Below are 21301 nucleotides of genomic sequence, written 5' to 3'. Positions count from 1 at the left end.
GCACAGCAGGGAAAAACATTTGTCTTGGCCCAATCGTGTTTGCTCCCTGGAATCCCATATGGTCCCCCGAGTCTATGAGGAGTAATTTCTGAGTGCAGACATAGGAGTAAGGGTTTGGCAAAAAAACCAAACAAACGAAAAAAAAAAAACAAAACCCCTCCAAATCAAAAATTACCCTTTGATACACTTTATCATTTACTCCCCAAATTGCTTCAAATCTTGATTCACATGTCATCTGGATATAGTGTTCCCATCTCATCCTAATTTTCTCTGCAGTATAATCTCTTTCCCCTGCTGATAGTTCTATGTTTCTAATTATAAGAAAATACAGACAAAGAAATGAGGACCTTTAAGGAACCTAGATGAGCCTTAAAGGAAGTCAGCCCCATTTAGCCCCATTTAAAACCAACCCCTACCTGCCAGTTGCTCTTCTTTTTTTTTTTTTTTTTTTTTTTGGTTTTTGGGTCACACCCGGCGATGCTCAGGGGTTACTCCTAGCTGTCTGCTCAGAAATAGCTCCTGGCAGGCACGGGGAACCATATGGGACACCGGGATTCGAACCAACCACCTTTGGTCCTGGATCGGCTGCTTGCAAGGCAAACACCGCTGTGCTATCTCTCCAGGCCCTGCCAGTTGCTCTTCTGACTTGACTATTTGTCCTAAAAAGACAGAATAAAGACTATTGTTCTTACCTGCTGAAGGTACTTGGCTACTATGGCTCTGTGGGTATCTATGTGGTCTTTGGTTTCAATCACATTTCTGTCTCGTAATCGTTTCTCATAGTCCTAGAATGAGAAGGATGGGAGGGATTCTGAGGTTAAAGCACTGATGATCTCTCGCTCTTCTTGGGAATCAGAAAATTTTATTCATCACTGTCATTGAAACAATAAATCATGGTGCTAAATATGTCTTCCATTGTACTTTTGGTTTTGAATTAACCTTTGAGGCAACATTGAGGAGACAGTCACTTGGCCAAGGAGCAGAAATATGTCATTCCAACCAGAAACGCTTCCAAGTTTAGTCAAAGAGGCCAGAGGATGTGAATCTGCTCAGTGCAGGAGGCTGAGTTTTTTTGAGCTAGCAACCTAGTTCAAGCCTTTGCCTTCATCTCTGCTTTGCTGTATCCAGTGGAGCAATTACAGACAGACCCAGAAAACATCTGGCTTCAGTTGCCCAAGGGTCCAACTTGGAAAAATGTCATAGTCAGTTTAGGTTCCATCTGCTCTGGAAAAGGTACCAGGAATAAAATTCTACATGGAGCCTAGGAACCGGATATGTTCTTCAATTTTTTAGTTTTCTCACTCAAGGGTTCAGGGTGACCTCTAACCCAGGCTGGGAAACTCAAGAGCAGTTTGCTTAACTCTGAACTTGATCCAGTGGTTATGACTGTCCATGAGGATTGAAGGATCATGAAATTGAATGACATGGGTCACTGTGTTTTTGTCTGTATGTGTGTATGTGTGTGTGAACACTGTTTGCAGTAGGAGAGAATAAAGTCATCACACTGAAGGGAAGCAGACAGATACATGGAGAAGGGGTTCAGACTTTGAAACCCGACATCTTGTGGCACAGAAGAAGCATCTGATTCGCATGCACTTCATAATAACCCAAGGCAGGTCTCTTCAATCAATAAATGCCTGCAGTTGACAAAGTTGATTCACTTTTGGGGTTTTTAGTCACTGTCCAAGTCCAAGTAAATAGAAAAAAAAAGGCCAAGGAACCAAAAAATATCCCACAAGAATAGATTCTGCATGAAAAATTCTAGAACATAAGAATTTCTAATAGGGCTCCAGTGACCTCATTCAACACAAAATTGCCCAACTAGCTTCTGTAGATCTGCACAGTCTTGCATCTGTGCACTCTATGCATACCCTCTGTGTTTCCTCCTGCCCTGGTTTAGCCTCCCACTACCTCAGAAGGCTCCCCAAATCCTTTCTGTTTCAGTTCACTCCTGTGCTATATGCTTAGGATTTGGTGGATGAAAATGGCATTGAATTCCTAATGGTGAGTGGGATCATTTGTTTCAATAATAAACAACACAAGGGCTGGGCACAGTACCACAGGGAAGGCGCTTGCCTTGTATGTGGCTGATCCAGGTTTAGTCCCCAGAATTGCCTATAATTCCGTGAGCCCGGCCAGGAATGATTCCTTGAACAGAGCCAGAAGTGTGCCCTGAGCACCATCAGGCCTGTGCTTCAAATTCTTCTTCCCCCAATAGCAATAATCATAATATATTTCTCAACCATACAATTCTAATTCCTTTGTTTTCTATGTCTTTATATTGAGTCAAAGTGATGAAACAGTGAAGAAAAGAAGTAGAAAGAAGATGCAAGGTACTTATAAAGAAAAATCAGCATTTCTGGTGATGACAGAGCCAAGTAAGATACCACTAGAAGCTGACACTACAAGGGCACCATGGAAAGCTCAGTTCAGCCAACTTCTGTACCGCATCCTCACCTGGAATACTTTCTCCAGAATTTCTCGGTCATATATTGGAATTTGCTTATAGTTTCGGAATTCGGGAACCTCTTGGCTTCGAAGACAAAGAAGTCTGAAGCGTTTGGATCGATTTAATTCCTCATCGGAAATGAAGTTAAATTCCTGCTGGAGCTGCTCGAGTCGAAAGAACTTGGGAATATAGGATTCACCACTGTTTGCCACCTGCAGAAAAATCAGAAAATGCAAAAGTCTAAGTGCCAGGCAGTTGGATGGGCCCAGAGTAGCCGGATTTTGGCATCGGGGAGGGGATGGCTGTAGGGTTCACACCGAGACGTGGCATATCAGGCAATTCTCTGAAGATACAATTCATGAAAGTTTGAGGCATGAGAGAGGGTGCTAAGGCACTGGCCTTAACTGGTTTGATTTTGTTTGATCCCAGGCATTGCATGGTCCTCAAGCACCCCAGGGAGTAAGCCGAGGAATAGGCCCCAAATCTGCCAGGTCTGGTCTCAAAATCCACCCCCATGCATTAAAATATAAAGGGCAATATTGAGATGAGGGCCTGGAAGACCAGTCCATGGTACGAAGTTTCCTACAAATCTTTGGAGCAGAGCAGTTACAGGAAGGTCCACTATGACAGTGATATCTGGAAATTCTTGAAGTGATAGGCATGATATGCCTCAGAAACAATATTCAAACCACAGTGTCGAAAAAGGGGGTGAGAATGTGTGTGTGTGAGAGAGAGAAAAGAGAGAGAAGAGAAAGAGAGAGAAAGAAAGAAAGAAAAGAAAGAGGAGAGAGAGAGAGAGAGAGAGAGAGAGAGAGAGAGAGAGAGAGAGAGAGAGAGAGAGAGAGAGAGAGAGAGAGAAGAAAAAGTCTGTCCCAAAGGCAGGCAGAATGTAAGGTGGGAGGGTAACTGGGGACATTGATGGAAGAAAATGTGTCCTGGTAAAGGGTTTTGTAACAAAAACTTAATCATGTATGACTATGTATCTGTGAGAAAAAAAATACAACTGTATTATGAACAACCTTGTATTCATGATGTTTAAATAAAGTAATTAGTTAGAAAAATACAGTGGGAACAAGGAAGATGCCATTCAATTCAGTAGCAATAATACAAGTACCACAAGTCATTCTTTTAAATTAAATATAAGGTTCCTGTTTCAGATGCTTCTTAACAGATGTCATACGAACATTCTAAGTACAAATAATCCATTATTCGTTTCTCCTGGAAATATTTTACTCTTATACACAGCAGGGAAATGACTTAAACACAGGATATATAATCTCAAACATCTGATTTCCAAAATATAGTTGAAGAATGCATTTATTTGTTTGGGTTTCTGGGCAAGGTTAGGGATAAAGGGGCCCAGGGCCATTTCCCAGAGATATTCTATAGCTAGGCCCATGGTTCAATGGTCGGGATTGTTTAAGTGAGTGGAGTCACCAGCACTATAGCTGGCAGTGTTCAGGGGGTCCGGCAGTGTCAGGGAGCAAACTTGGGTCCTCCTAGATGCAAAAATGCACCCAATACCCCTGAGCTATATCTCTAGCTCAAAAATATTTTTGATACCCACTTTCTGGTTTGATGTTCAGGGTTCACAGCCAGCAATGTTCAGGGGTTCTTAACTCAGAAACCACTCCTGACAGTTCTCATGGAACCATGTGGGATGCTGGGAAACGAAGCTGGGTTGGCCTAGTGCAAAAGGCAAAAAAATTACCCACTAGCCCATCACACTGACCCCAAAAACTAACTATTAAAGTATCTCCGTATACATTAGCAGATGAAGGCTACAGGACCAAAGAATCGTAAGCCAGAGATACTCCAGCCTGTATGTCCCTAGCAGGACTCAGAGTTGGCACCTGACCTTATGGTTCAGTCAGGACTCATGTTCTTCCTCCTTGCCCAAGCATGGCAGGGAAGGGAGTTAGAGTGTGCCAGGGAGGGGTCAGAGTGCGACAGGGGGTAATGAGGCCATGTTTACAGCACTCCTTACAGAAGTCTGTCCACAGATTCCGCCCTGGGGATATGGACACTAGCCTTCTGCCACCTTACCGAGATCAGTTGCATCAATGGAGCATTGTTGGGGTCATTTGGGTCAAGCTTGGACTCGGCTGCCCACTTGGCCAACTTCTGCATGTCTGTCAATCCTGACGTCCCGATCGCGGAGATGGCATCTGCCCTCTTCAACACACTGAAACAGAAGCGGGCCAGAGACAGCTTAAACCTCGTCACTGAGTCTGGACCACAGCACCCGGGAGTGCCTGTCTGCCCAGGAGCGGAAATGCCCTTGGCAACTTCTGCCTTGTCTCTGCTTTGCTTGTTTCTTCCTTGTTTGGTGTCTGGGTCATACCCAGAAGTGCTCAGGGCTTCCTTCTGGCTCTGTGCTTCAGGGCTCACTCCTGGCTCTGTGCACAGGGGCCATTCTTGGTGAGTCTTGGAAAGTCATCAGTGGTGTCAGGGATCAAATCTGGATCAACAAAGTGCAAAGCAAGCAGCTTCCCCACTGTAAGATCTCACCAGCCCTTTTGCTATTTTATGCTATAGCTTTGATGTGAGAAGCACAAACAAGAAGTAAAAGTGGTCAGAAGGAATGTTTATGAGACATACATTTGACTAGCCAAAGTATTCAAAGAACTCACCATTTTTAGGGTAAACAAAGAATGAACCATTGGAAATAAGCAAAGGAAATAATAAAGAGACTTTTTTTAAAGCAACTGTGTCATTGGCTAATAAGTACATGAAAATGGGGTTTACTAATCAAACCTGTAAAGCTGTCTGACAGTATTTATAACACACTTTTTTTTATAGCTTCTAGACAGAAAATAAGTCCTCAAATAATGTACAGTGTCATGATTCTAGTTAACAATACCCTGTTATATATTTGAAATTTGCTATGAGTATAGGTCTTAAAAGTTGTCATTGGGACCCGGAGAGATAGCACAGTGGTGTTTGCCTTGCAAGCAGCTGATCCAGGACCAAAGGTGGTTGGTTCGAATCCCGGTGTCCCATATGGTCCCCCATGCCTGCCAGGAGCTATTTCTGAGCAGACAGCCAGGAGTAATCCCTGAGCACTGCCGGGTGTGACACAAAAACAAAAACAAAAACAAAAAGTTGTCATTGAGAGAAAATGATGACTAGGGATGAAGAGATGGTACAGAGCTTAAGGAACTTGCCTTGCCAGCAGCCAATCCAGGTCTTTTGAACTAAAACCCACCCTGAAAAATCCTTGAACACAGAATCAGGAGGAAGTCCTGAGCACCACTGGGTGTGACTCCCGAACCCTAAAAAGATGACAGTCTACTGATAATGCTGCCACAGAATGAAAGGCATGTAAGTTAAGAAGCTGTGATGCCCAGATGTGGGTGGACGAAAGAGATGACCCTTTGGAAGTTGGGGGCCTATGATTACCTTCTAAATCCGGCATTCTGCTGTGACAGTGGTGGAATGAGGGGGATCCCCGTCTCTCCAACAGCCCATGCCACACTGTAGGACACCTTCCCCGATGTCATCAGAATCAGTGGATTGCTGCCATCAGCTTCGAAGGAGAAAGGCACCCCTAGGAGCAAAGTGGGAAGACAGGAAATGGCTTAGAAAGAAGGATTGAGGCTTGGTCATGTCACAATGAGAGTGGGAAATGATCTCTCTGGACAAGAACTAGGTGCTGAAAGTAGTAAAGTGATATGCATGACATCTCCCCAGAAACCATATTGCAAACCAAAGTGTCTTATGGAGAGAGAGAAAGAGAGAGAGAGAGAGAGAGAGAGAGAGAGAGAGAGGAAGAGAGAGAGGAAGAGTGAGAGAGAGAGAAGAAAGATGTCTGCCATGAAACGCAGGTAAAGGAAAGGGAAGGGGGATGGCAGAAGGGAAACTGGGGACATTGGTAGTGGAAAATGTGCACTAGTAAAGTGTGCTGGACAATGTATGACCGAAACTCAATCATGAACAATTTGTAACTGTGTATCTCAATGTAATTTATTTAAATAATTTATTTATTGGGGTAGGTCATTTGCCTTGCACATGGCCAATCCTGGTTCAATCCCAGGCATCCCAAATGTTCCCCTGAGCCTGCTAAGAGTGATTTCTGAGCACAGAGCAAAATACTTCCTAAGCACCATCAGGTACGGCCCAAAAACCAAACAAAAATTATTTATTATAAACATTCAAAACAATAAAAAGACACAGTTAAATTACCAGTTGGCTGAAAGGAGGCTGGGAGAGGGGAGCAGGAGAGAACAGCTGGCCACACTCATTCCTCAGGTTTGCCTTGGACTCTGTCTCAGAGAGTCCTGAGGACACCTGGCTATGATGACAAATTTATGTCTTTTCTGAGTCTGAGTTGTATTCATTTTCCCTTCCAATTTATCTTTCTACTCTGTAATATATAGTGCAGACAAGAGAAGTTTCAGGCACAGAATGTTGGCACATCATACCCCCAGTTCTAGGTTGTCTCTAATCCTTTTCCCAGGTCTCCCCCGCATCCACACCTTGCTCTAACCCCTCAATGGACTCTATTCTACAGGCCAGATCTCAGGGGCTGCTCCTACTGTCTGTTTTTATTTCCCTTACTGGTTCTTTACTCTCCACATGAGAGCAAACATGCTATATCTGCCTCTCTCCATCTCTCTGACTTCCTTCTAGAGTATGTTTCACTCTAGTTCCATTCCTGTCTTTAGTGCTGAATTCTATTCCATTGTGCATATATGTCACTGTTTCTTTGTCCGCTCATCTGTTCTTGGGGCTTTGGGTTGTTCCCAGATCTTGGCTATTGTGAACAGCACTGAATTAAACATAGGCTTGCAATTATCTTCTCAAAATATCATCTTTCGGCTCTTGTGAGAGAAGCTCAGAAGGAGAATCGTTGGGTCCCATGAAAACTCAATTCTTTGTTTTCTGAGAGACTAAAGTAGGCTCTTGGGAGACGGGTGTTTGGAGTACACATTCTGACGTTGTCCCTTCCAAGCCATGTGACTCATGAAACATTTTTGGTTTCTTCTCCATCTCTCCATCTGATACAGCAAACAGGAAGGAGTATAAATACCTTCTAGTCACTAAAAGGTACAAGCAAAATAGCTAAGAGTCTTTTATCTCCTGAAGTTCATATTCAAGTTGGGGAGATGGACTTCAAATGAAGAAGACAACCCTGCAGTGTAATAAGCAAGGTGGCATGCAGAAGAGAAATATAATTCAGGGAGGTCCAAGAGAAGTCGTGATGGAGAGTGAGAAGAAGGTAAGACACAAAGACAACTCAGCATGAGGCCCAAGGGCAGGCCATGGACACAAAGTGGGAGTAAACAAAATGTTATTTTAACCTGACCATGACACTGAGTCACTGAACAGAGACTTCCCAAACCACCTACCACTGCCAACACCCTCGTGGTCTAGCGCCACCTGTTGGTCACTGCTGAACTCCACTTCTTCAATGGTGGCTCTCCCAGTGACGATGGTTGTTTCTGGGATGGGCAGAAACACTTCAGCTAGCAAGGTGGCGCCACCATGTCCCACAGTTTCATACACCTAGAATGAAAGGAGATGAGATGTGGCAGTGGAGTTTCCATCTCAGAGTGGGAAGGTGTGCATTGTTGCTGTGCTGGCCAAGTTGTCAATACTCTACCAACCTTCTGGAGTGGAGAAATTTACTTGAGAGAACAGTTGTGAGTGGTGGGGTGAGTCACATTGGAACTAGCCACTACATGGCCCAAGACCTGTACCCACCACTCCCACTAGCACTCTGAACCAAGAGCCTCCAATCTGCTCTCTTGGAAACCTCTTCAGATCTTCTCCTTCAGGCCTCATTTTATTTGCAGAAGCTCCTTCCTCAAACCTTCACCCCACTCAGAGTGATGGATGATACCAATGAGGATGAGTCCCTCAAGACAACCACATACAAGCCTTTCTAGACTCTTCTCTGCTATGTTAGCTTCTTCTTCTGTGTCCCTGCATCATTTCTCTTTGGGACAAGAAGTTGACCAAAGATTCTACAGTTCTACTCAGCCCTTTTTTGGGGGGTGTAGGGGGGATTATTTTATCCTTTCTTTTATTTTTGTTTTGTTTTGGGGCCACACCCAGTAGTACTTAATATTTAGTCCTGTGCTTGGCAATTACTCTTGGCAGGTCTCAGGAGACCATAAGGTATGTTGGGGATCAAACACAGGTTGAGTGCTAGTCTGATGTATCTCCCAACTTCTTTATCTTACTTGGAAAATATCTCTGTGCTATCCTAGAAGTCTAATATAGTAGGAGCCTGTAAAATAAAAATAAAAATTCCATGGTTTGTTGGTGAGACTGTGTTTTTAACCCTTTAGGCGGATGGGTTTGATGAAGCAGGCTAGCTGTGAAGAAATAAAACAAGCCAGTTCAAAGATTGATTGGAGTTAGCCTGCTTTTTCCTCATGACCTTTTTGCATCGTGGCTTTTCTCGGCTATGTGCTCCCTATTTCAAGCCCAAAGCCAGAGCCCTTTCTTTATTCAAACCAACTTCTAATCCTGGTGGGGAAGGTCAAATCAGATACAAAAGCAACTAGCCAGTGGGTTTTTTACATCTCAAAGGAACAGGTTAGGAGAACAGAAAATCCAGGAAAGGGTGTTAGAATATCCCCGCCCCCATTGTAGTGATTGAGGGAAGGGTTCGATTTACTGGAGCCTATCTCCATTCAACTTCTATAAACTTAGAGTCAATTGTGTTCCGTGGGGGACAGTGTTTTGACCTCCAGAGAGTGCTCTGGGTTTACTCCTGACTCTGTACTCAAGGATCCCTCCTGATGGGCTCAGAGAACCAATAGAGGGGTGCCAGGAATAGAACTTTGGTTGGCTGCCTATAAGATAAATGCTCTACCTCCTGTACTATCACTCAGCCCCTACTTTCATACATACATCTAATCATTACTCTCTTTCCAATAATTTCAACATGGGCATTATTTGATCTCTTAACACTCCAATATGCTTCTCTAAAAGAGGATAGAAGAGAACAATTATGACATTATTATCACAGTAATTAATCTACTTTTTTTCTTTTTTGGCTTTTGGACCACACTGGGAAGTGTTCAAGGGTTAGTTCTACCTCTGTATTCAGGAATCACTCTGGCAGGCTCAGGGGACCATGTGGGATGCTAGGGATTGAACCCAGGTTGGCCTCGTGCAAGGTAAAAGCCCTCCCTCCTGAACTAACACTCTATCCTTGAGTGTAGCTCTTTCTTTCCTTCTCCTTCTCCTTCCTGTCTCATAGATAGCTAGATATAGATACTCTCCAAGGCAGGGCTGTGCACATTCTTTTTTACACGGCTTCCTATGCTCCCCATCCACCTCTACATTCTTAACTCAGTATTAGAGGAAGTGATGGCTTTTAATTAAGCAGCAGGCATTTGTGATTCGGTTGTTGAAAACATTTACTTGTTGCATGATATGTTGAGAATCTCAGACTTTGTTCTGAAACACAGTATGCTCAAAGGTGGAGAACTGGACAAAACTGGGATGCCAGAAAGTGGTTTCTCTGGCCCTCTTGGTATTGCCAGTAATTCGTAAGTCTTTGTTAATTCAAAACTTGCTGTTCCATGGAAAATTTCCAAATGGCACAGAACTATTTCGAGGGAGTTGAAAAGAAATAACCCTTAAATTAACTTCATGTGTGATCTCTACTCAAGCATCAGAATGATCCTGCTGAGCCATTATATGTGACTGGATCAGATATCAAATCCACATAGATAGCTTAAGTATTTAGCCAAGATTCTTTCCATTTGGACTTTTCAAAAATTGCATAGTTCAGCTCTCCGGGATAAGCTAATTGCCTTGAGAGTATATTCCTGCTTTTAAGGATAAAGCCTTGCTTTTAATTTAAAATATCAATTGCCTACTATTTTATATTAGTTTTCCCTTATATTTGAACACCATGGTTACAAAACTGCTCATGACTGAGTTTCAGTCTTTCAATGTACAACACCCTTTACCCTTTCACATTTTCCATCACCAATTTGTCCCCAGTTTGTCTCCTAACCTCTTTCCTGCCTGCCTCTGGGGCTAACATTTTACTCTTCCCACCTTCCTTCCCTCCCTTCCTCTTTCTTTCTCTCTTTGCCTAATACTTTAGACTGTGCCCTTTACACAATCTTTATTGGGGATCACATCCAAGTAATTCCTGAGGGAGGGTCAGAGACGCCTCCGGGTGATACTTGGCTCCTAGGGCCATATAGGTATGAGACCACCAAACTCTGGTCTTCCCAGCTCTCATAATCTGGCTCCTGTAATATGGTATAATCATAATATCCCCTACAAACTCTCACTTGAGTTAGTAAATAGGAAAAGTGACTGCTCTGACATATTAGAATCTCCTTCGAAGAAAATATGGGATTGGGCCAGAGTGATAGCACAATAGGTAGGACATTTGTCTTGTACGTAGCTGACCCAGATTCGATTCTCGGCATTCCATATGGTCCCCTGAGCCTACCAGGAATAGTTTCTGAGTGCAAAGCCAGGAATAACCCCTGAGCACTGCTAGTGTGGTCCCCCCCCAAAAAACAAAAACAAAACAAAAAAGAAAATATAGGGCACGGTGGAAATGGGAGGGTTGCCATTCCCTTTAGAATTTTTCAGCAAGTTGATCAGAGCAGGATCGGGTTCACAGAGACTCCTTGCTTACACCTAGAGACCCCTTGCTCATGTTCTTCCAGAACCCCCTCACCCTTCCTGGCTTCAAGGCACAGTCTATCTATCTGTCTGTCTGTCTGTCTGTCTGTCTGTCTGTCTGTCTGTCTGTCTGTCTATCTATCAGCAACTCCTCTGCAGAGGAAGAACCAGATGATTGGTCAGGGCAAGTTTCAGCTTTCTCAGTGCTCAGAGTGGTAAATCCTGCTATTCTGGAGAGACAATGAAAGAACCACGAGGTACCCCTAAGTCCATCATAAAAACTCTAGACTAAGAAAAGCCCAAACCCTAGTAAAGTGTACTTTATCACTCCTAGTTGAAGGCAGAGAAAGAGTTAACTCAGAAATAAAACCAAAATTGATGCCCTCCAGGATTAGGGAACTAGGGGTTGAGTGAGCTTGGCATGTTCTATCTGAAAAGGCTCCCTTAACAACCAAATTGTGAATCAGAATATTCCTTGATAGTCAGGGTTTGACTTAGAGTATCCCTAGACAACCAAAATTGAGCCAGAAAAATCAGTGATTAAGACATCGATACAATGAAATGACTGTGCTGTTACTGCTTGTGATTTCTATATAAACTGCTTGAAGATTTGACTCAGGGTCCTTAATAAGACTCCTTAGTTGAATGAGGCTCAGGCCTCGGTCTTTGACTTTGAGCACCAGCATCATGTCAACTCAAACCCTAACAACCCCTCTCTCCCTTGAGATTAAGGACAGCAAAGCATCGTGCTGGAACCTGGAGTAGTGTTTGCTTTTCTAGTAACTTTTCTTCTTAACTTAGTGTCTCTCCTGGGTAGTAAGTCTTTTCATGATGGCATGAGGCTGGGTGCAGAGCTCAGTGGTTGGTGCAGGCATCATGGGTGTTCAGCATTCACAGCTTGCACTGACCTGCAGCATCAGGCAGAAACCATGAGCTGGAGTGCCTGTCTTCAGAGCCACACAGAACGGGTCCTGGGGGGGGGGCTTTAGAACTAGGAGTGTAACCCCTAAAGACATTTAGATGTGCAATGTTCCAAAGTTCCTTCACTTGCCCCTGCCTAAGCTTCCAGTGTTTTATGTGTTGATAAAACAGGTCTGAGAGGGTTATGTGCAGTGGATAGGTATCTATTGATGCAGAGATGGGGCTATGAAAACAGAGCAGTCGCTCCAGTGGTGGAAGAAGTGGGACAGCAGGAAATGAGTTAGTGGAGGAAGACATTTAGCACAGAGAAGGACCAATATGACATGAGAGTTGGAAATGATCACTCTGGACAAAGCACTCTGGGTGCTGAATGGAGTAAAGTGATACGCATGGTACCTCTTCAGTAACAATATTGTAAACTACAGTGTCTAAAAGGACAAAAAAAGAAATACACATATATACAAACACACACACACACACACACAGAGAGAGAGAGAGAGAGAGAGAGAGAGAGAGAGAGAGAGAGAGAGAGAGAGAGAGAGATCTGCCATAGAGGCAGGCAGGGGGAGGTCAGAGAAAAGGATAGGAGGGAAACTGAGGACACTGGTGGTGACAAATGTGCATTGGTGAAGGGTGTATGACTGAAACTCAATCGTGAACAACTTTGCATCTCATGGTGTTTTCATTAAAATTTTGTTAAAATAAAAAACAGGGTGTGACTTAAGTTATCACAAACAACCACCCATTTGTTTCTGCCCATGAGCAGAAATGAGAAAGGAATGAACAGAGACACTAAAATGAACAAGTAGTTCTGAGAAGGTACCTTGGGAATGTGCTGTCAATTTGGGCACTGAATTGTGCTAGTAATTTATTTTTGTGTTTTGTTTTGTTTGTTTTTGGGTCACACCTGGCAGCACTCAAACATTATTTCTGACTCCATGCTCAGAAATCATACCTAGCAGGCTCGGGAACCCATACCAGGGGTCAAACCTGGAATGGGCCACATGCCAAGCAAACACCCTACCTGCTTTGCTATTTATTGCTCAAGATACCAGGAGTAATTTCTGAACACAGAGCCAGGAGTAACCCTTAAGCACCACTGGGTGTGGCTCAAAACCAAAATAAATAAATAAATAAATAAAAATAAAAAAGGCAGAGATGGGGCCGGAGCAATAGCACAGTGGTAGGGCTTTTGCCTTGCATGTGGCTGACCCAGGACGGACTTGAGTTCAATTCCCAGTGTTCCATAAGGTCCCCCAAGCCAGGAGTGATTTCTGAGCACATAGCCAGGAGTAACTCTTGAGCATCACTAAGTGTAGTCCCCCTCATAAGAAAACAACAACAAAAAAAACCCAAAAAATGGCAGAGGAAGAGGAGCCCCCAGAAAAGAAGGGGTGAGTGTTATGAACCAGAGAGCAGAAGTTTGGGGTTGGCCCAGTGGCCATCATTCTGGAGATGTCCCAACTAACTTGCTAGTGTATCTGGCTGTCTATTTGCTATTATCTTTCGGTACAATCTCTCTATCTCACGCATTAGATGCCTATCTTATACCTCATCACCATTTCCTGTGAATTGGGGATAATAATTTCTCTGCCCCTCCTATGCCAGGGCGATCTCCTCCCACACATAAGCCAGGAGTCCCCTTCCTGGCTCACCACCCCAACTCACAACCCCAACTGCTAACATTTCTAGGAGGTCAATGAATTAACAAAGTTCTTAAGAATCAACAGACTGCTCTCCTGTTGATTTGGACACACTCCGAATGCCAGTCACCACTGGGTGATTAAGGCCTCTTGTCCCTGTGATGAGCCCCAGCCCACAGAGAACAGTGGCTTTAACTAATACGACTTGCCTGCAGTGTCAAACTCTCAGGCCAGTTGAATATCTGTAGGTTGAAAATCTGTCCGAAGTGCACTCGGAAGTCAGTCCCGAGAGCCCGGCTGTCAGTCCGGGACACCTCCTTGGTGTTGAAGAGCACCTTCAAGTACACGGAGCGCCTCTTAATGTCCTCTCTGCGCGTGACCTCCACCCTGCAGGGGCAACGTGGGCAGAGAGTTAGGTTAGTTTTCTAGGCTGAACAGAATGGTGGACAAATGGCATTGATTGAGCAGGACCAGCTTATGCCTGAGGACTCTGCAGTCATGGCTTTCATGGCCATGGGGACCAGCCTCCATACTCAGAAAAGACTTGGGGATGAAGTGAGGGGACTTTAGAGCTATGATCAGGGTATCACCACATGATGGTCTCTGTTTTTTTTTTCTTTTAATTCTATAAAGTTGATATTTGAACCCAATTTTTTTGGGGGGGGGGTCACACTTGGTAGTGCTCAGGGGTTACTCCTGGTTCTGTGCTCAGAAATCGCTCCTGGCAGGCATGGGGGACTATATGGGATGCCAGGAATTGAACCAGGGTTCGTCCTGTGTTGGCCACATGCAAGGCAAATGTCCTACTGCTGTGCTATGGCTCAAGCCCCTGTACCCCAATTTTAAGATAATAGAAACACCTTATTTATGACATGGAGAAAATAATGCAAATCATAATGGGAGGGGTTTACATTTAGGAAAAATGTTTTATTCTTTATTATTGTAGTGGTTAGGGTAAGTTAACTTCTCCTACATGAAAGCTTTGTTGTTGTTGTTGTTGTTGTTGTTGTTTTTCTTCTTGGAGGCCACAACCAGTGGCCGTCAGGGGATTACTCTTGGCTCTGAGCTCAGAAATTACTCCTGGCAGGCTTGGTGGACAAAATGGGATGCCAGGGATGGGGATGGGAATAGGGATGGGAATGGAACCTGGGTAGGCTGCATGCAAGCCAAATGCCCTACCCGGTCCTCAAGACAGGAGCTTTTTCTTAAACACTTTCTGATAGTGACTGACCCTGAATTGAAAAAAACAAAAAAGTTTCTTTTACCTGGGAAAGTATTTTAAACAGTAAAAAGAAAACAAAAACCAACAACCTATATTTTAATTAATTTATTAATTAATTTTAGCACCTCATGGTGCTCAGGGGTTACTCCTTGCTTTGTATTCAGAAATTACTCCTGGAAGGCTCAGGGACCATATGGGATATGGGGATTGAACCCAGGATGGCCACGTGAAGGTCCAATACCCTACCTGCTGTGCTATTGCTCCAGTACTCTCTATTTTATTTTTAAAATTAGCATACACTAAATTAATGTATTCCTGGCATGTAACTCTCTGATTTATAACATGTGAAGGTTCATATAACAATCACTACCATGGGGGCGAAGACATTCTAAACACCCTGAAAGCCTCCTATGTCTTTATACTTGTGCCACAAGGGTACTTTCTAGAGCTGGAGAGATAGCACAGCAGTAGGGTATTTGCCTTGCATACGGCCGACCTGGGAAGGACCCGGTGTTGATTCCCAGAATCCCAAATGGTGCTCTGAGCACAGAGCCAGGAGTTACCCGAGTGCCTCTGAGTGTGGCCCAACACGCTTCCCCCCAAAAAAGAATACTTTCTAGTCCCACTCTTTTTTTTTGTTGTTGTTTTCTGGGTCACACCCGGCAACACTCAGAGGCTACTGCTGGCTCTGCACTCAGAAATCGCCCTCGGCAGGCTCGGGGCACCATATGGGATGCCAGGATTCGAACCACCGTCCTTCTGCATGCAAGGCAAACGCCTTACCTCCATGCTATTTCTCCGGCCTGTCTAGTCCTACTCTTATCCCAAACCCTTATCAAGGCAAATCACTCACCACAAAAAGATGGTAGAATCAAACCCAAAGTTTCACTTAAGAAGATGTATTTTGCAATCACATATTCTGAATTTCCATTTATAAAGTTATGTGGCTTGGTACCTAAGACTTGAAAACAGCTCATTTAATGGTAGGGTATCATTCGATAGAGCAATCTCAGTGCTATAAAGTTAAGAAGACACAAAAAAGTGTTTAAGAAACTACTGCTTAAAAATATCAGTTGATTACAATAAGTTTGAAAATAAGGAGAAGGTAGGAAGTCTCATACTGACATTCTCAGTAATCCTCCTATTTGCCAATAAGGAGATCCACTGAAATTCTTACTTTCCACTTTGGGATATTAAGCCTAAGACATTTCCCATGCTCATGATAGGCTTTCTGTTTGTTATAGAGAATTTAGTTTGGGATCTGCTGGTTGTGCATTAAACAAAAATTTATTCCTGAATTTCTGGACCACTCCTAGTGGAGCTCCAGCCCAGACTCAGCGAATGTCAGAACACCTTAGGCCTCAGAATAAACACCCTGAGGCTTCAGAAAGTTTCTGGTCTTTGGAGTGTCAGGAATTAAGGACCAGGGGGGACTTGGGTGTCTATCGAGGCAGTGGATGAGCTGCCAGCATGACATGATCCCCAGCTTTCAGGTAGAGGTCCCAGACCAAAGGCCTCTGGGTGGCCATTGTGAAGAGGTATTTACCCCCAAGAAGCAGCTGCATGCACTGCTTGCTATCCTTGGTGGCAGATGGATAGATGGTAGATGAAACCCATCATCACCCCAAATATGAACAGATGTTTGTAATTTCACATGGTCTGGCTTAAGAGATATTTGTTTTGTTTTGGGGCCACATTCGTCAGTGCTCAGGGTTGACTCCTGACTCTGCACTCAGGGATCACTTTTGGCAGTGCTCAGGGGACCATATTGGATGCCAGGGGTGGAACCTAGGTTGGCTGCATGCAAGGCAAACGCCCAACTTGCTATACTATTGCTCTGGGCTGTGGTCTTAGAGAGATGTTCAGAGAGTTCTGGACTCACTCTTGGTTTTAAAGATGGCCCCATGTGCTATGTATGCACAGCACACATGAGTCCCATGTAGGCTTGCGTGCTGATGGCAGGGTCTGCTCACCTGGGACACTGATCATTGGGCGTCACACTCCCGGCCAGACTCAGCTCTGGGACTAGAGCAGGCTCCCCAGGTCGCCTCCTGCTCTGTGCCACTCTCTCCCGCACCTGCTGCTCCACAGCTGCAGGATCTGGGGGCTCTGGGGGCACCGGCTTCACTGGCTCTTCCTCAGAATCTGCCTCTTCCTCCTCTTCCTCCTCCTTATCTGCCTCTGGAGCTTCATCTGTCGCTTCTTCTTTCTTCTTTTTCTTCTTCTTCTTAGTTCTCTGTGAGACAAGAGGCGACTTTAACCAAGCAGCAACAGTGGAGTTGGAGCTTTGCCTGCAGAGCCCAACAGACTTGGGTGCAAAAGCAACTCCACCAGTAGCTCAACCCAGTACCTCCTGCTCTCTTTACGCCTCAGTGTGCTCATCCACAAGATGAAGATAATCCCAGAAAACCCCACTTAGAGCTGCCATACTCTTGGGAATGATGCCCAGAATGTCCATGTGGTCACACTGGTGTTCTAGCCCAGTAACACATTCTGAAATGAAAGCCAGGCCGGTGATTGCCAGTCCTGAGGTCGCCTTGCACTTTGCCTGCCCACCTGGTGACTCAATTTTGCAGGTTGAGTTGATTGGCTTTTGTTTGTTTGGCTATACCCAGCTATGTTCAGGGCTTACTCCTAGCTCTGTGCTCAGGAATCATTCCTGGCAGGCTCTGGTAACCTGGTAGGAAGCTGGGGATTGAATATGGGTCGGCTTTATGCCGATTAACTGATTTTACTGAAGACAACCCTAGCCAACCAGATCCTACATTGCAGGGGGCAGTGCCCATAATTACCCACAATGCTCAGCAACTCCATAGCAACGGTTGCTGTAGAGTTGCTTAGAGGGTCTATCAGTCCCAGAGCTCATCCATGGAATAGATGGTCATGCTATGGTGTCAGGCAACTTCAGCCAAAAAGAGATGGTGGGGCTGGAGCTCCGCTTGCAGAAACCCATCAGACTTGACTTCAAAGCCAGGTCTGCTTCTCACTTTGGGGGCTAATCTCTGTCCCTGCCCTCTCCATCATCAGTGTGCTCATCCACAAAAAGTGGACAATCTCAGGAAATCCCAACCAGTACAGCCTTTTTTCCAACACATGCATGACAAATGCCCTCACTTCTCCTTTTGTGCCCCAAAGCAGGGTCTGAGATATACGTGAGCCAAGGCAGTAGGGCACCTTCAGTTCCTTCCTCCCCTGTCAAGGGGTGCCTTCTATGAGTCTCTCTGTGTCCCTCCAAAGCTGTGACAAACCTGAGCTTTCTTCCAGGCCCGCCACCGCTGCTGGGCAGCACGGAACTCTTGCAGCCTCTCTTCGTACTCAGCTGCATGTTCCTCCAGCCACTCGCTGATCTCAGCCCGAATCTCTGCTTCGTAGGTTTCCTCATCAGCTTTCGGGTCAACTTTTTCCCTTGAAAGTCACGCAAGAGTCATATAAGAGTCATACAAGAGGGCCAGAGAGATAGCATGGAGGTGGGGCATTTGCCGTGCATGCAGAAGGACAGTGGTTCGAATTCTGGCATCCCATATGGTCCTCCGTGCTTGCCAGGGGCAATTTCTGAGTGCAAAGCCATGAGTAACCCCTGAGCGCTGCCAGGTGATGACCCAAAAACAAACAAAAACAAAACAAACAAAAAAAAAGAGTCATACAAAAGTGGAGAGAGATTGCAGGTATTACTAGCCTTGCCTACACCCACCTGGGCGCGTCGCTGGCATCACATTTAGTACCCCGAGCATTACCCAGAGTGATCCCTGAGTACAGAGCCAAAGGAAGCCCTGAACACTGCTATGTGTCCCATTACAGAAATTTCCTCAGAAAAATTAAGGAATGCAAAGTCTCTCTGTCAAATGTGAAAATCCAGCCAGGATCAGTGCTCACAGCAAATACTCCTCTTGGGCTTGCTCTGTGTTAGAGCCTCTTCTAAAAGCTTTGCAGCTGTGCTCACTGCCCCCTCAGTTTCTGGGGACCTATGCACATCATTTGCATTCTGTACATGAAGCAACTGAGGCTCACAGAGGTTAATAATATGCCTCAGGACACACAGTTGGTGCTGGAAGGGCTGGAGGGTGAGCCCTTGTGCAGCAAAACTAGCTTGAGTTGAATGAGCCAACAACAAAAACTGACTTGATGGAGCAAAGTTTCAGCCCATTGGGAGTTTCCCTCACTGCTCTGTAATTATTCCTGAATCCACTTCATCCATCTGCTATGGAGGCCCAGAAATGACATTTTCCCCTTTGAGGCTGATGTCTTATTTTTGGATAATTCTGGAGATCCTTCACGAGATGGACTCAGTGAGCAAGTACTCCAGTGTGCTCTGTGAGTTGCCTGTGGCTCAAAAGGAGCTCAAAAAGAGCCAAACCCACAGGAATAAAAGAAAACATATGTGTGCTCAAGTGTCTTTTGTTTTCAAAGGCCCTCTATTCACAGACAGTGTCACTGCTCAGAAGAGGGGTACAAAAATGTCCTTCGGGCCCGGAGAGATAGCACAGCGGCATTTGCCTTGCAAGCAGCCGATCCAGGACCAAAGGTGGTTGGTTCAAATCCCAGTGGCCCATATGGTCCCCCGTGCCTGCCAGGAGCTATTTCTGAGCAGACAGCCAGGAGTAACCCCTGAGCACCGCCGGGTGTGGCCCCAAAGAAACAAAAACAAAAACAAAAAACCAAAAATGTCCTTCACAGCACCCCCACCTAAACCTCCATAGAACCTCTTGTTTCATGGGCTGGAGCAATAATACAGTGGGGAAGGTGCTTGTCTTGTACACAGCAGGCCTAGGTTAGATCCCTAGCATCCCATATGGTCCCCTACCTACCCAGCACTACCCACAGAATTACCAAAGTGTTGTGTATGTAAATATTTTGGGGGATTACTATGTTGCTCACCCTAATCTGTGCCCTACCCTAGGGTGTGACCTGGCATTATGCCCCCACCCTAGGGTAGGACCTGATTCTGCTTCCACCATTGGTTGGTATCTGATCCCACCATTGGGTGGGACCTGACTCTGGAGTATAAGAGCAAGGGTCTGTGGAAGGTGAGGAGCTTTTTGCTGGCTGGAACTGAATCTGAGTCTTTGGACTTCAGTTTTGTCCATCCGAATAAAGCAAATATTTCCACGAGCCTGATTGTCTGCGAGCTGTTTACCCGCCGTTTCACCTCAGAACCGTGGGCTAGACAGGGTGGCAGACGCGTGCTCCGAGCTGGAAGAAAAGGGCCTCATTCTCCATCCCTCCATCAGTCAACCTCTTCAGGGGCTGACCTGCTACATAATGGCGCCCGAACAGGGACCTGAACCCTGGACCCTCAGAACTGTAAGTGAAATATTTCATTGGAAATTTCCTATGCTGACCATCAAATGGTTTCTGTGGTTAGTCATGTGGATTTTACCACCCTTAGTCTTACGCATTGGTGCTCTAGTATACAAGTGGATCATTCCATTTTGTTTAAAACTAATTGGTTTTGATCTAAGGACAATCACTGCAGTTGGATGGTTGTGGTCTATATTTCAAATGAAAAGTGTAGTGTCTCTAGCCATCATAGTTTGTGGAATTTCTGTGTTGACTAACGTTATTATTATGAGCATAGTTATTTGCTGTTATTTCTATTTAGGAAATAGAAAGTGTAGAAATGGTGAGGCTAAAACCAGTATAGATAATAAGGAAATTTATCTGACGAAAACTCAGACCAAGGTGCAGGCTGACGAATCCAGCCCCACCATCAACAATATAGAAATTTTTGCTGGAAGAAAAACAACTCAGAATGTTAAGCCTGATTCTAGTGAATTGCTTGACAGTAGTGACTCAGATAATGATCTACCTCCAGTGCTAACTCCACAAAGTATGCCTCCTTCTAGTCACAAAATTGAATCGCAGAGCAGAGCAGATTCAAACGATGAACCACATGCTCGGTCTCAGAGCTCTATTCAGAGTAATTTTGCTAATCAGGCCTTATCCCCTATAGACGGGGTAAATGTTTCTAACTATGTACCCTATCAGATGGAAGAATTAGATCGGTTTAAAAGATCATGTAAAGAAAATGGGCCAAAATCGCCATACAGTGTGGAGTTATTAAGACTTTGGAGTCATAACTCATCTTGGACTTTGTATGATTTTAAAAGAATCGCTGAAATATGCCTGTCGTCTAAACAGCGAACTGAATGGGAAATGTACTATTCAGAAGGCGTAAAAGCTAAATTATATAGTCCGGATGGTATGAAAAAGCAAGTGGCAGGTGTTACTCTATCGTATGAATTATTGATGGCAGAAAATCAATTTGCAAATATTCAGACACAAGCAGCTTTACCTAAGGAAATCTTAAATTTAATCAGGGAGATTGCATTGTCAGCATGGGAAAAAATTGATTCTAACAGCATTGGTAGAGGAAACTTTTTAAAAATTACCCAAGGGCCTTATGAGTCATTTGCAGAGTTTGTAGGTAAGATTAAAGATGCTCTGAAGTTACAGGTG

General features: G+C 44.6%; 1 protein-coding gene across 1 annotated transcript in view; it reads right to left on the bottom strand.

The window, feature by feature from the left end:
* The window catches only part of CC2D2A (coiled-coil and C2 domain containing 2A), a 183671-nt gene that overhangs the window by 34353 nt on the left and 128017 nt on the right, over window positions 1-21301 (bottom strand). Inside the window, exons 17-24 of the mRNA XM_049790229.1 lie at window positions 18094-18250; window positions 16819-17072; window positions 13833-14010; window positions 7801-7957; window positions 5852-5999; window positions 4496-4634; window positions 2458-2661; window positions 693-785 (exon numbers count right to left, since the gene is read on the bottom strand). Coding sequence (XP_049646186.1) covers window positions 693-785; window positions 2458-2661; window positions 4496-4634; window positions 5852-5999; window positions 7801-7957; window positions 13833-14010; window positions 16819-17072; window positions 18094-18250 — 1330 coding nt within the window. The remainder of the gene's footprint in view (window positions 1-692; window positions 786-2457; window positions 2662-4495; window positions 4635-5851; window positions 6000-7800; window positions 7958-13832; window positions 14011-16818; window positions 17073-18093; window positions 18251-21301) is intronic.

This window comes from Suncus etruscus, chromosome 16 (assembly GCF_024139225.1).
Source record: "Suncus etruscus isolate mSunEtr1 chromosome 16, mSunEtr1.pri.cur, whole genome shotgun sequence".
In the NCBI taxonomy this organism is placed as follows: domain Eukaryota; kingdom Metazoa; phylum Chordata; class Mammalia; order Eulipotyphla; family Soricidae; genus Suncus; species Suncus etruscus.
The sequence above is the reverse complement of the archived record's forward strand: the minus strand, read 5'-3'. Positions and strand labels throughout refer to the sequence as shown.